The sequence below is a fragment of the Perca flavescens genome, chromosome 9, assembly GCF_004354835.1.
Source record: "Perca flavescens isolate YP-PL-M2 chromosome 9, PFLA_1.0, whole genome shotgun sequence".
Classification (NCBI taxonomy): Eukaryota; Metazoa; Chordata; class Actinopteri; order Perciformes; family Percidae; genus Perca; species Perca flavescens.
In genome coordinates this window covers 18,576,953-18,593,152 of record NC_041339.1, presented here as the reverse complement: position 1 = coordinate 18,593,152, position 16,200 = coordinate 18,576,953, and the positions used below count along the sequence as shown (strand labels likewise).

At 38.7% G+C, this 16,200-nt stretch overlaps 1 protein-coding gene across 1 annotated transcript; it reads left to right on the top strand.

The window, feature by feature from the left end:
• The first annotated feature begins 9,281 nt into the window (after positions 1-9,281).
• On the top strand, positions 9,282-14,631 carry rx1 (retinal homeobox gene 1). Its single transcript, XM_028588343.1, has 3 exons — positions 9,282-9,591; positions 12,991-13,244; positions 14,155-14,631. The coding sequence occupies exons 1-3, from the start codon at positions 9,282-9,284 to the stop codon at positions 14,629-14,631; spliced, it is 1,041 nt and encodes a 346-aa protein (XP_028444144.1).
• The last annotated feature ends 1,569 nt before the right edge of the window (positions 14,632-16,200 follow it).

Below are 16,200 nucleotides of genomic sequence, written 5' to 3'. Positions count from 1 at the left end.
CAAAGCTATTATCCTGGTCCAACATATGTTGAGTGTTTTTTTAGCTTTCTATGATGTCAACATGCTGACTTTCAGCTTTAATTTTAGGGTGTTAACATGTAGTGTAACTTAACCTAGTTGGTTTAACTAAGGAAACACCCCCTAATCGGCGAATTTACAGCGATCTAAGCTTCATTAATCTGGCCTGGAGTCTACAGGTCCGCTTTCTACTGATCTGTGTAAAGTTAGATTTATCCCAGAACATACTTTACAGTATGTAGGTCAGCCCCCTGTGTGGAATTACATCTCCTCCGTGGGCTTGTTTAATGCAATCTTATGTCAAAACTTTGAAGATCAAACTGTGCAAGGGCATGGATAATCCACATTATGAAGCAATCTTTCATCATATACCATGAACCAATATTTTGCTGCTGACAGTCATTGTATCAGCTCATCAGGGTCATGTAGCCTAAATCTAAACATGTCACTCTGGTGGGGGGCAGCTGTAATTCAATTACGTAATAAGCTTAAGAGCAGCCAAATGTTTTAGGGTCAAAGTCTGACATTAGAGGTGCTTGTGTGACAAGGTGACCGTCTGACCGATTTATCAAAATGGGACAAAGATTAATGCACACTAATTTAAGAACAGGAACAATATTTTTATTTTCACACATTTTGATGGTACTGGATTTTTACTCCATATGCAAGCTTCATGGAAATTTTAAACAACAATTGAAAACATATTCATTCACCACTGCTTTTCATTAATTGTCACTTGTTGCTTTATTATCATGATCTGCATGTTTTGTTGCTCCAATGATTTCCCTTGTGTTGTTCTGATTTTATATTCTACTGTTCTTGGCATACCTGTTCTTAATGTTTGCTGTCTCTTTATCTCGTTTGATGCTCATTTGATTGTTTGGTTTTATCACACGATCACAAAAGTATTCCTATTATGCAACAACTTTTTAGTTTCAACTTTTGGAGAGAAAAAAAAGATGGATTTTTTAATGTGTTTTTGCATCATATAAGAATAGTGACATGTTTAACTGTCAGTAAAACATATTGACAAATCTCAGGCACTCAAATAATCCTTATGGATGGACTGGTTTTCAACATTTTGAGCTAAGTTAGCCTTAGCTCTGTAAGTGATCCAGATTTAGCTAGCTAATTTACACATAAAAATAACTTTTATAATTATATGAAATATAATTTTTTTGATTGGGCCAACTATCTTCATAACTGCCTAACAGTGTGAACAACAAAAAAAAAGACGAGTGAAAGTTTTTTTTATGTCACTTCCTAAAAATGCTCTCAATGGAATAAGTCTTAAAGGGGAACTATAGCATTTTCAGGTTCTTACTTGTATTTTGTGTTTGTTCTGGGACATGTTTACATGCTTTTTAAGATTATATTTTGGGCATTTTAGGCCTTCATTTGACAGGACAGAAAACCCAGTCTGCTCTGATTGGCCAGCGTGTTTCCTAGAATCTCCACTTTGCTCAGCTGTTGTTTCACTAGTTGCAGCTGGAGCTACCGCAACCAAAGACTACACAAATGGACATGTCCTAGCAGTAATATGACCCGAAATTGGGGAGAAATTACCAACAGAGGCCGCCAAGATTACAGCTATCTGGCATTGGCATGCACCTTCTTAATATTTAGCAGTAGGCTTACGTCAAAAAAATGTGAGATAAATACTTTTAAACCAAATACCACATAACCGGAAATGTTTCAGGAGTAATCTGACCTGGAATTGGGGAGAATTTAACAACGTTGGCAGCCAAGATGACATCTTTTACTGCTGTTAGCATGTAGCAACATACGACAATGTTAACACAGCAGTCAGTAGCTTAACAAAAATTCCCATGTCCCATAAAAGCCCAGCTAAGTGTTACGTGACACCTAGATAAGAGTAGAAAAAACAGCTGAAAATCTGAATGTTTTAGCTCACGGGGATTTCTCTAAGATACATTTACCTCATTATTTGAACATGAACATCCACAATTATAACATTGTAGATGTGACAGAAAATACACAAAAGCGTAATATGTCACCTTTAATACTAAACTTTTTGGAAGGCAACAAACTAACCAGGTGAAAAATGACTTCAGGGATGCACAGTAAATTATAAAAATGGTAGTATAAAAACAAACTGTAGTTGTTCCTAATAACACAAAAAAAGTACATACAGCTCAGTAAAGTAAATAGAAGGATTTTAATGAGCATTATTCTGTGGTTATGTGATAAAGAAGACCTTAATCTATAATTTGAGTCCTTGTGTTATATGTATTTGACATAATTTAAAGAAAATACGAGGAAGTAACATCTAAGCCTACCATGGAATCATCTCAACAGTTTTATGGAATTCTCAACAGCCAATCACAGCAGAATGTTCTCCCATTCTGCATATGTGATTTTGCACGACAGAGAACCAGAGAATCACATGAATTTACCTTCCTTGTCACACCACCAACCATCACCCTTTCTCTCCCTCCCTCTCTGCCTTCCTCTCTCACTCTTCCCTCAGTAAGCTGGCACTATGCATTCACACGTTAGCTGCTTTTACCTCTAATAGGATCAGAGGGACTTACATTGTCATCTGATAAAACTAAGCAGCTTGATAACTGCACTGCTCCTTCTTAACCAATTTGTGTGCAATTAGGATAACGGCGAAACAGTGGAAGGACAAAAATGTATTAACAAAATCATGAGGGGATAAACGAGCACCTTAGACTATCATTACTCTGTAAGCCTGTTGGCAGTGAGTTTGCAAACAAGGGACTGGAGACTCTAATGGGAATGAAGGATTGTTAAGGCAAAATAATGTTATGGTGCTACACTGGTTTTCTGGGCTGAAACGTGGATGATTATTCATGATGTTTGATTGTATATTAGTTGGTATTAAAATTGTCACTCAATAAAGTTTGAGTGAGCTGGATTGTATATCCACCACTGTCTGCCTTCCACTCTTTTTCACCCTTTGAATTACTCCAATGAGTTGTCACTGTTGAAAAATGTTTAAACACACATTGAAGTCTGTTTATTAAACCACTTATCATCCAATGAAGCTAATTAAGCATAAGGACTCAATATTATTATTATTTTCTTTTTATAAATGCACCATTCCATCAGGTGAAAATATTCCAGATGTGCATCATTTTATGCATGTTTCCCCCCAAAACATGTTTCCTCAGCCTGGTATATCTGGTATCTATGGAAACTAGGATCTCCACCAGAATCAAAAATAGTCTGGTAAGTTTGAACAACGGTTTGGCTACACAGCATAAGTTCGTACTGACTGTCCCACCAGCAGGAAGAAAGCTGTATTGAAGAGGTTCAAGCATTCAGCAATCACTGCAGTACCTCAGTGGCATGTTTTATGTATGTTTATTTTTTATAAATAAGTTGTCCACCATTTGGCATGATTTAAGCCACAACCAGTACACAAAACTGATCTTGTTTGTGTGTTCAAGTCAGATGTCTCTGTAATGGATTAACTGGTAAACTCTAAGGTAGACATGTCAGGGGTGTATTTAATGAAATGAAAATAGACAAACAAGATTAATTAATTGTGAATCATGGATTGCTATTTTGTCATGTGCGCATGCTCCCAATAGTAAAGACTGCAACTGATCAGCTGTTAAATCAATGTTTCTCTAACTTATCTTTAGATATGTTTGAGGTCACAGGTAATCACTTAAGAGTCCCAGCTGATTACTGTGACATTAAGCCGCGGTCAACTCCACTGCTTTAAAGCTGCTAGCAGACACTTTCATACTCCAGAACACAAAGAAACAATGTCCAAGTATACGTGATGATAATGAAGCAGCAGCAGGGCTTTTGTTTCCAGTCAACATAAAGCATCACAACATTTTCTTGTCATCATATGATTGTCAAAGGTAGTTCACAGCAGCTCTAAAAGGGACATGTTAAAAAGCTTCCAAGTAAAGGCCTTGAAGAAATATTGCTCCTCCACAAGAGGAATCTTGTACAATGTTTTCAGCCCACTTTTCACTGACTGGGCTGATGCACTGAATATGTTCGATTTATTGTTGCATCACCCTCTCCTCCACCAGGCCAGTTGGTCCATAACTGTCATCTGACACCAGAATAATGGACGTTCCTCCCAGAACAGAAACACTTTTTTTTTTTAACTGACTTCATTCATTTAGTTGTTCAATTCCTTTTCTTAAAATTTGAAAGTATATTGTAGAGATCCACCGATCGGATACAGATATCAGACTCAAATAGCTGGATCGGGTATCGTGGCTGATTAATTAAATTGTATTCTATGTTTATATACTATATACATTATATGCTGGAATTTTTGACCAATTTGTGGCTGCATTTAAAAGGTTTACACTTGAAATGTACTTCCTGTTGAAAATGTTTTACCAGTGGTTGCTGGTGCAATACTTATGGTAATAAATCAGTAAATCTATATCTATGTATTTATTTGTTACATTTTGTTTTACAAAGTTAGGACAGCAATGTTTAATTCAAGGCTGGTGTTGCCTTACACATGAAAGAAGTATTCCACTTCCACACAGTGAGAGGCATACAGCTTATTAATTTAACACTAGAATAGGATCAGTTCTCTCTATCGGCCTATACCCAAAGCCCAGGTTTAAGTATTGGTACTGAAAAAGTTGGATCGGTGTTCCCTATAGCCTTTTTGACCACTGAGCAGGCTTGATGGGTTGTATTTCTTTTATATGACTGAAGAACAGTTTATTTTGTATGAACCATGAGTTATAATGTCATACAAATAGTGTATGCTATACAAATAGCATAACTGCAACATTTCAGAGTCTTTTCAGCTCTGACAAGAACTTCTAAGAAATCTCTGATTGTTTTGGTTTATTTTTAAATGATGAATTTTAAAGAAAATTAAAATCAGCATACTGAATACAATATACATTTCATAGTGTCTCACTCATAATGTACATGAAATATTTCAGAAAAATTACGTTTTTTTCTAAAATAAGTATAGAGCAAGTAAACATTTTCCAGCTTCACACAAACAATAACAAGTGGATGTTACCGTTTTGTTATTGTAAACCTTGTTTTCTTTCAAATCAACCTAAATATTGTAATGAGACATCAGCAGACGTATTACATAGTTTCCTGCCTAGAAGTAAGTATCGTTCCACCTAAAATTTATTTAAAACAGGATGGATTATGTATTAGGTTTTTAAAATTAAAAAATAGATATTCTTTGTGTGTGTGTATATATATATATATATATATATATATATATGTGTGTGTGTGTGTGTGTGTCTGTGTGTGTGTGTGTATGTATATATGTGTGTATGTATATATTTGTATTCATGTATTTCTCCGAATGATTTGTATATGCGACCAGAAGACGTTTGCTAAATAAGTTTGTGGTGTCTTGTAATCCCATGTGGGATGGGCCACATGTTTGGCATGACACAGAAATAAAATTTAACTAACTAACTAACTACATTTTCAGTCAGTTAAATCAAAGGTAACCAAGAGAGGGGCAATACTTAACAACCTAATTGGAATTAAAACTACCACTGCAATGATAGAAAAGGATAGGAAAATTAGATGTGGATTACTAAATATCAGATCTCTGTCTTCTAAAACAGTACTAATAAATGAATTGATATCTGATAATCAAATTGATCTATTCTGTCTTACTGAAACCTGGCTGGGCCATGAAGAATATATTAGTCTAAATGAAGCGACTCCTCCCAGTCATATTAATACTCAAATTCCTAGAGGCTCAGGCCGAGTTGCAGCCATATTGGATTCAAGCCTGTTAATTAATCCTAAACCTAAACTAAATTATAACTCTTTTGAAAGCCTTGTTCTTAATCTTCAACATCCAACATGGAAATCAGTACAGCCAATTATATTTGTTGTTGTTTACCGAGCTCCAGGTATTCTGAATTATACTTATCAATCAAACCAGACGAAACAAGTCAGTTAGCTAAACTTCAAGCATGTATTAAAGATATAAAATCTGGGATGACCTAAATTTTCTGATGTTAAACTGTAACAAAACTGAAGTTATTGTGCTAGGCCCTAAACACCTCCAAACTTCATTATCTAAAGATATAGCTACTCTGGATGGTGTTGTCCTGGCCTCCAGCACTACTGTCAGAAATCTAGGAGTTATTTTTGATCAGGATATATCCTTTAACGCCCATCTAAAACAATCATTGAGAACAGCCTTTTTTCATCTTCGTAACATTGCCAAAATTAGGAATATCCTGTCTCAAAACGATGCTGAAAAACTAGTCCATGCATTTGTTACTTCCAGGCTGGACTATTGTAATTCCCTACTGTCAGGTTGCTCAAATAAGTCCCTTAAGACTTTCCAGCTGATCCAGAATGCTGCAGCACGTGTTCTGACGAGAACTAAGAAAAGAGATCATATTTCTCCTGTTTTAGCTACTCTGCTTTGGCTTCCTGTGAAATTCAGGATTGACTTTAAAGTCCTTCTCCTGACCTACAAAGCCCTAAATGGTCAAGCACCATCCTATCTAGAACAGCTCTTAGTACCTTATTGTCCCACTAGAGCTCTGCACTCCCAGAATGCAGAGTTACTTGTAGTTCTTAGAGTCTCCAAAAGTAGAATGGGAGCAAGAGCCTTCAGCTACCAGGCTCCTTTCCTGTGGAACCAGCTCCCAGTCTGGGTTAGGGGGGCAGACACCATCGCCTCATTTAAGAGTAAACTGAAAACTCTCCTCTTTGATAAAGCTTATAGTTAAGAAGTGAGAAGTTGCAGCGTCCGCCTAACCCGGCCCGCTTGCTTCTCTTCATAGTCATCAGATTTATTGATCATATAATCAATAATATAGTGAGAGTAGAGGGAGGCAGGCCAGTACAGCCTCTCATCAATGTTTTCATTCGTTTCCTTTTGTATGCATCCTGTCCCAGAACTGCTTGTTACTAACCTAGCTCTGGGGAGTTTACTCCCCGGAGTCCTTATGTTTCTTCTTCGCAGAGCCATGCGATTCCCTTCAAACGCCCGGCCGCGTCCTGCTGCGTCTGCTGCACCCACCCATGCTCTGCAGCGCCACGTTTCATCCCGCAACATCCTGCTGTGACATGAACTACAACGACTACCTTCAAAGTCACTGTTCCACTATCTTTAATGCGACTATTATCGCCATCACACCCCCAACCGGCCCCGTCAGACACCGCCTACCAAGAGTCTGGGTTTGCCGAGGTTTCTTCCTAAAAGGGAGTTTTTCCTTGCCACTGTCGCAATAGCCACTGCTAATGCTTGCTCTTGAGGGAATTACTGTAATTGTTGGGGCTTTGTAAATTATAGAGTGTGGTCTAGACCTACTCTATCTGTAAAGTGTCTCGAGATAACTCTGTTATGATTTGATACTATAAATAAAATTGAATTGAATTGAATTGAATTGAAAATTATTATTATTTTCTTTAATTATTTAAAAAAAACTTTTTAAATATTGCAAAATCAAATTGCTGTATCTGGCTCCTACTTTATTTTATTGTTCACTAGAGTGAATAAAACATTCTCAAATAAATGCATTCATCCCTGTACCAGGATGTCAGATGAGAGATTGAACCCAGACAGATCACATGTAGGAAAGTCTCAGAAATTAAAATATTTTGGCAAGATTCAAAATAATCTTACTCAGTAGTGTCATTTACAGTTTTGATTAATTAAATATACATTATGGTTTTGTTTGGATATAATGTGAGAAAAAAAATTCTATATTAAATTAATAGGATCAACATTAACATGAAGATAGTCTTGTCTACATTATCATTTTAGTTTTTCTTTTTTCATGTAGCTCCACATAATGGAGGGCTGGGTGTGCTTAGTGAAAACTTTCAGTGGGTCTTTTGTCTTTAAAACAATAAATTCATGAAAGAAAGTCTTGTCCAGGCTCCATTAGCCTGTCCCCCCTCCTGTGGGGGTGAATGGAAATGACATTAAAAAACAATTACTTGAGCAAAAAACTGCTGCCAATCACTCTTAGGGGAAGGATTCCAATTAATAACCCTCTCCTAATCCCCTCGTTTCGACTCCTACGCCCCCTTAGCTTTGTCCACCTCTCCCTCTCTGAGCTGGAGTGCATGGCGTCTGAATTCAGTTGTTGAGCGCTCTTTGCACTGGGTGGCTTTATTCAGTCGCACTTTATTGAAGTGTTTCTGTCAGGACTGTTTTCTACATAGATAAATTATTCAGAGAGATGCCAGGTAAGCAAAGAGTGACTGCAAGCGGTGCACGTTAAGGATCTTGGAAGAGTGAAGTTGGAGGCTGCCAAGAGGAACAGGTGGAGCACTGGCATCAGCAACTTTAACAGTTCAACGTAATAACTTCCAAAAGGTAAGCTCTATAACGGTCTTGTTTTATGGCTGTATACTATTCATTGACATTGAACTTTAACTGTGACACTCGCCATGCAACTGTGGATGTGTCGGTCCAAAAAGATAGTGGTGTGCTCAGTAGGTAAATCTCAGGATGCACTGAACAAACACGCTGTTGAAACTAAAGGCTTTTAATCAAAACTCCATTCCAATCTGCTCCTTTTCTCATGTCTGCCGATGTTTTGATGTATTTCTATTGTGTAGCAGAACACAAATAGATACAAGAATGCAGAACCACTATTGTACACAATACTTTAAATCAATTCACTTTACTTAACTTATTTAAGTGTATATTATTAACACCAATGTGATGTACTGGATGTCCTAGATTTGGCCGTCTTTTTTGCAGACATATCTTTTCCAACACATAAATCTTAATTGTTCTTCAGCCACATGCATTACTTTTCCAAACATTATATAATCTGTGAATGAATTGCTGCATAGGAACAGTCCATAATAACTGCATACATATAGCATGATTCGTAGAAATGATTCGTTGCTCCTCCAAGATTTTGATTCTTGATACAGTTAAAATCTCTAACAAACATTTGACATATTGACACCAATAAGACACATTTTTGTTCTAAGTTCACAGTAAAGTATCGGGAGGTAACATTATCAGTAGAATGTGAAGATATGTGCCATTGGTATGCCTAATAAAGTCTTTTTTTTTATTCCAGAGAGAGAGACTTGCATTTACACAAAAAAATCTGGGTTTGGTTTTTATGAGAAATGTCATTGTTTTATATAAAAGGTGGAAATTGAATATAAATGAAAATTTTTGCAGAGGATAAGTGGGTTTAGATGAATAGACAAAGAGTTTAATGTAAGGTAACCAGGTGATCTCGGCCTCTCTACTGTACCTTAAGTCCTTCACTTAAACCCCTTTCCTCTGATTGCAGGGCCCAGACGCTCGAATGCATTTATCACTGGATACCATGAGCATGGTGGACGACAGCTGCCTCTCACCCAGCCACTTCCACGAAATGGGGAAGGGTGGGGGCGTCACTGTGGGGGGCTGCGTCCACAGCATCGATGTCATTCTGGGTTTTAGTAAAGACCAGGACCCCATGCTCAGCCCTGCTGGGGCCCCACGGCCCCATAAAGTGGACATAGATGGCCTGGCAGAGCCTGGGAGGCAGCAGGAGCTCTCATCACACCCGACCTACAGCGGCCACCTTTCCTCCCTTAGAAACGGCAGCACAGAGCAGCAGCAGCAGTACCATGGTGAGTCAAGCTGCTGACCTGCCAAAGTTTTCTAAAGTAGTATCACCTTTAAGAGCACTTAGTTTCACATCACCTTTAGGTTGGGTTCCTTCAGGTTGGGTTACTTCAGAGTTTGTCATTGAGGATAAAGTTTATGAACATCTGATCTATTGCCTCAAAACAAAAAGAGATGGTCAAGCATATTGATTAAACAGCAGCACCTCTGGTCTAGGAAGACTGGAAATGTATGAGCTCTGAGTTTAGTGTTTCAGAGATGTGATTTGGATTACATATATAATTGATTTTGCTGCACTGAAGTTAGGATATTGCCTGTGAGCAAATATAATAAATGTTACATAACCACTGATTATAAAGTTTTCTGGCCACCAAAACATGGTTCAAACGTATTCAAGAGCCAGCTTGAAAACATTTATTATTGAATATAATATAATGTTTACACGTTGAAACATCTGCATTGTAGGCCTACAAGTTTAAAAACTGCAATGGCAATGGAAAAAAAAATATTTACAAAAAAAATGGAACATAATTTTGGGATAATATTAATAATAATATTAGCCTATGTTTGACACACAGAGGCAACTGCCAATGAGAAGTCTGACTTATTTAAATGAGGGTTAGGTAGCATTGGATCTTATGTGTTGGTGCAGCATTCTTTTGCAGTTGCATCCATTTAAAATTATATCATGCAGATTCAGAATCACTGTTACATGCTGTTGCCATGTGGAGCCTGTTGCATTAACTGTGTGGGCTGAGATTGAGAGATAAATCACAGGACAAGATGGTGTAGGGGGTTTATGTCCCCAAGCCAAATCCAATCCCCTTGTGGAATTCCCCTAATCTTCTCTTCTGTGCAGATTAGATTGTACAGTAGTTCATTCCGGTGTTATTGTTATCATTCTGCCTCAGTATAAAATTCATCCTATTTAATCTGAAGCTATTTTCACATGCAGGATCTGGCAGGTGGTTGATTTTGTGGCACAATTTTTTTTCCATGGAGATGATGTGATTCAAATTCTGTGGACACTCTCATTTTTCTTGATTAACGTACATCAACACCAATGACATCACTCTTTTGTATGTAACTGTCCTGTGAAGTCAGCCCAGTTCCCCCTGAATGAGAAACTTTTCTGTGTTTGGTCGGCCCCCTCCTCTCTGGGCTGATATGTTCTGCTGGCTGATAAACAGTGGGCAGCCTTCAGACCAGTGGCTGTGATGGGCTGACAGGCCAAGAGCTGGTCATTGAACCAGACCTGACCTCTGCCTTTGTCAGAGCCTGGCCTTTGTCATAGCTGCTTAATGAGAGGTGGATAAATGAACCCCTAAAAATCCTACTTTGCCTCTGCTCCTGTTTGCCAGTTGAAAGACCCCCCCCCCCCCACCCTTATCTCCATCAACACATCTCAGACACAGAAACATGCTGACATTTGCAAACTGTCAGCAGTTTTACTGAAGCAGTGACAGGTGGATGGTAAAGTTTAGGAAAACTTGTCAATATGTTTTGAATAATGATGCTGAGGAAAACCCTAAAATACAAACTACTATAATCAGGAAAATTAACATTCAAAACGATGGTTAAGAGTAAATTTGACATTTAAAAAAAGATTTAAATTTGACAACAACTATAATCAACATTTTTACACTAACAATGTTTGAAATGGCAATGTGAAAGGTGTGGCTCGTATAGATCAACCTACAGCAAATTATAATCTGAATCTCCAGCTCTCCTCTGCTTTACGGAGCTTTATAGTGAGTTTCTGCTCTTAACTGTCCGGTCCATAAATGTAATGCTTTGGTTCACTCTCATTGTTGTTTTCGGCTGCAGCAGGCAGCTGTTTTCAGTGAAAAAGCTTTTATAACCTAAAGTACCATCCTCAGCACCAAACAGCAGACAGACACTAGTCTGTGTAATCAGACTAGTAATCAGCTAGCTGGTGAACAAAGTGAAGCCTTTCTTTAGTAGCTAAAAAGCAAGATATTTCCCTCAGGAGTTGGTGGAGACCAAAAACAGAGCTAAAAGAGAGTGATTATTGGACTTGCATTCAGCAGGTGGACACAAAAACGACTCCAAATGAATAATAATGTTGCTCCCTATCTCCTGGTTCACCATATCAACTTAAAAGGTGCTGATGTATCGGTGTTGTGTTCACAACTTGTTCACTGTCCCCAAGTGGCCAAAAAAACTAGCCTTTTCTGAGCAGGTGAGCAAACTCAATCCACTGAAGACGAGAGTAAGATTTTATTGAATTCTCTGGAGAAAACAAAAACTAGTACATGGACCATGATGGGTTTTTTGTCTAACTATATACTGTAGAAGGGCCAAATCAGGACCAAATAATTATTAATATTTATATTTATACTGAGATGCAAAATTTGCACTTTTGCCATGAAATTGCATTGCAAATACTTCAACCACTAAAGTAATTAAAGTCAATTTAATCTACTTTCTGTAATTTACAACGTATCCAACACATCCTAAATGATGATACCTGATTCAGGTTGATAGTTCACACGAGCAAATTATCTGATTGCCAGATCATCAACTTTGTCTAATTCAATTACTTGCTGGTTCGACAAATACAGTCTTCTCTTGACAGGGACTTCATTCTTCTCTCTGAAGTGTGATCTGTATTTCTCTGGTGTTAAAAGTGATAAACAAAAATATTATAGAAGATTAGGAATCAAGGGGAGGAAGAACAGTTGAGAGGAAGACTAAGAGAAATTATTTGTCCTGAAAGGGGTTTAAGTGAAGGACTTAAGGTACAGTAGAGAGGCCGAGATCACCTGGTTACCTTACATTAAACTCTTTGTCTATATTAACTGATTATGTTTCAGTTAATGCCTTGTAGTGTCAGTCAACAGCTTGTCAGTGGCATTTTTCATGTTTAATGTTTTTTTTGTGGCTACTGCTTTAAGCACAATCATCTATACTGTGGGAATTAACTAAAGTGGTGGTTTTGCATTGCACTATCAATAATAAATAGTGTTATATATTGTATGTGATGCTGTGAAAACAACACAGTTCAGTCCATAAAAAGAAATGGAACACATTTTGTTGTTTCCAACATCTTTTTGATGACAGTTTACCTTTGGAGAAGATCAACACTGGAAACAACATTTCTAAATCCGATTAGGAATGTTTCGAGCTTCATTGAAGTTCAGGGGATTGCTTGCTTCACTGACCTACAGTAGCCTATTGTTGCAAGTGTCAAACTGATGTCTGCTCTACTGGAAAGTGGGCACTACATTCTTTATTTCAGCTAACCACCCTGCTTTTGTTTTTCTTCTGAATTTTAGGTCATATTTGTAATATATTGTTGTGATAATCACAAATTCCAAATTCAAAACTTATATATAAAGAAAATATACACTCCTGATTCATTTTTCTTGTGTGCTTAACAGATACCAGCTTATTCACAAACAAATGTGATGAGTTGCTGAGTGAGCTGAGGACGAGTGTCGAGAGTGATGAAGGCAAGTCTCCAGAGCCATGCAAGGATGAACAGCCCAAGAAGAAGCACAGGCGCAACCGCACCACCTTTACCACCTACCAGCTGCACGAGCTGGAGCGTGCCTTTGAGAAGTCCCACTACCCGGACGTGTACAGCCGCGAGGAGCTTGCCGTGAAGGTGAACCTCCCGGAGGTCCGAGTTCAGGTAGGAGGAACCACAATGTCTGTTCACATAAATAAGCATTTAGGTTTGCTTTTCAATTTTTTTCTCTCATGTTGGGTCACTCTTTAATATATTACAGCAGTAGAATAATCAGACATATCACAAACTGACCTTAAGAGTTCAATTGGTGTGTTTCCAAATGCTGAGGTGCTCTGAGGACAGCACAAACACGCCAAGCTTTTGGCCTCTGGCTTGGCAGTATTCAGGTGCGGAGATTGTACTACATAGTAACGCAAGCAGGGGTTTCCAAGTGTTGCAACAGTTGCACAGTGTCAATGTCATATAGATTTGTGAGGACAAGAAGGTGCAGCCTTTACACAGGATGGCTTTTTTAGAAGATCAAAAGGGCTCAAGACAAAATGACACGTTAAAGGCTGGCAAGAAGCAGGTGGGTTCAGCAGTGGGAGGTTGAAGTTAACTGCAAGTTAATGGCTGCGCACTAGACATTTTCAGGAGCTTTTAGTCACATCTCATTGCAGTGGTTAAAGTTTGCTCAGTTGTTGCAGAGGTGATTCAGTTGTTATCATGTGAACTAAATATGGAGTTTCTGTCATGGAGAACAGGTGGTTAGAACATTTCCAGAGAGTGGACTGATAACAAAATAATAAATAATGAACATTCAAGCTCATCTTCTCAAGAAATGTTTGTTTGGTGCTGCAGATTTATGACGACAAACAAACCAGAGCTAGATGGTAAGAATGTGTAGGCCTTGTAGGTAACTACAACTTGTGGCTATATATATTTCAATTTAAATAACTTTAGTCTGAGTTTCTGTGAGTGTGTAACTTAATATTTTCGAAATACATTTAGAATTAATGATTGGGTCACCACATATTTCATGTAGTTGCAAGGCTACTCAGGAAAAAGAGTAACACTTGTTTTTGTCTTCTAGGTCTGGTTCCAGAATCGCAGAGCTAAGTGGCGTCGGCAGGAAAAAATGGATGCTAGCACTATGAAGCTTCACGACTCGCCCATGCTTTCCTTTAACCGCCCAGCACCAGTTCACACCAGCATGGGTCCGATGACCAACTCCCTCCCCTTGGACCCCTGGCTGTCCTCTCCCCTGTCCAGCGCCACACCGGTCCACAGCATACCGGGCTTCATGGGTCCAGCTCAAGGCCTCCAGCCCAGCTACCCCAGCCACAGCTTCCTCAACTCCACTCCTCACCCTCATCCTCACTCTCATCCTCATCCGTCCATGGGCCAGGGGATGCAGAGTATGGCGCCTCCTCCATACCAGTGCACAGCACCGTACCCTAATAAATATCCTCTGGAGGATGTGGACCAGCGTAGCTCCAGTATCGCTGCTCTGAGAATGAAAGCCAAGGAACACATCCAGTCAATGGACAAGACCTGGCATCCTATGTGACTAACAAACCTGGCAGTCCATGTGAATGACATTGGGAAAGGGAGATTTTGAAATTGTTTCTTGGGGTTCAGGGTCAACAGACATTAAGTAAAATGTTGGAAAATATGGCAGTGACTTGTCTGATACCCACAGGGCAAAGGAATTTGATTTTGAACTGTGAAAACTGAGGATTCTTCTTCTTTTGGACTTATTTTTCCTCATCTCAAGGACATTAAGCAGACAAGTGAACTCTGCAGTCTTGTTAAATTGTTCATTTTAAACCACCAATTACCAGACATCTGTTCTCTCCCATGTAAAAATGTTTAGCGTTGCCTTGGGTGCTGTAAAAGCAAATCTTCTCAGTCTTATTGGTGACCATTGCACCCTGGAATCAAGGACATTTCTACAAACTATAGTATCTTTACAGGCATGCTTCCCTTTGGATGAATGCATAGTTCCATCAATATTCATGAACAGCTTGACTAGTGATATAGGCAGGTTTTCAGGGGTCACATACATACTTTGAGCATATATATAAGTAAGTTTAAATGTCCCTTGTGAAAGCTTGTGTCAGAGGACAGCTGCATGAAAAGGGAATTAAGCTAACACGATATTTCTGTCAACCATCAAAAATCAAATTGGACAAAACACCTTACATTCAGCTGTCCATTTTTCCACCAAGTTTGTGTTTTAATTAATTAATCCAATTGTTCATCCATTTTCATGGGTCAGCTAATCAGAGTCACAGAGTACTTTGTGAAAGTCCAGTCTCAGTTTAATGTGAGAGCAGCTTTTAAAAATCACTGCAGTGTATCTGACTGTGACTGTTAAATGCACGTCTCACTAATCTGTTGATTTACAAAAAGACGTGATACTGGCTTTCAGCTTAACTCCAAATTAAAGCATGGTTTATGTTGCTACTTACTGGCTGCCCAGTTTATATATATTGAGCCTGTAGCCTAGATAACCTGTTATGACTGGAGGAAGATGACAGCAGAGGACCAGTGAGGCCTACTGTTGTGGTTTTCAACATACAGGGAGAGGAGAATCTCTTAATTATGCTGATAGACTAGATCATTGTTTGGTGGGAAAGTGTACTAGAGTCAAAGATGTGATGGCACCTTTGAAGTGGTCCACGGCTGAGAATATACCAAAAATAATTCTGCACAGTTATAATCGTTTTTTTCTGATTTGTGCTGAGATGCTTTAAAGAAGAAAGAAAGGAAGGAAGGAAGGAAGGAAGGAAGGAAGGAAGGAAGGAAGGAAGGAAGGAAGGAAAGAAGGAAGTTTAAAAGAAAGAAAAGCTAGGGAGCGGAGTAACCCTCTTTTTGCTTGAGTGGCTGTTGGAGGAGAAGACCTGTTGGCAGTTCAGTGTTGGGTGGCTGCGTGTACGTGCAGGGCAGCAGAAAAAGCCCTGTGTGATGCGTCACCCCACATAGTTAAGTCTTTGTTCGGCACAATTGATCCAAGTGTATCCTCTTTGTCTAAAATTGAAGGGGTGGGCGAGGGGGGTGGGGTGGGGGGGACTGTCTCAGGCTGCACTAAATAGGCCCTTGTAACCATTTTGTCATGGAAGTTTTTTTGTTTATC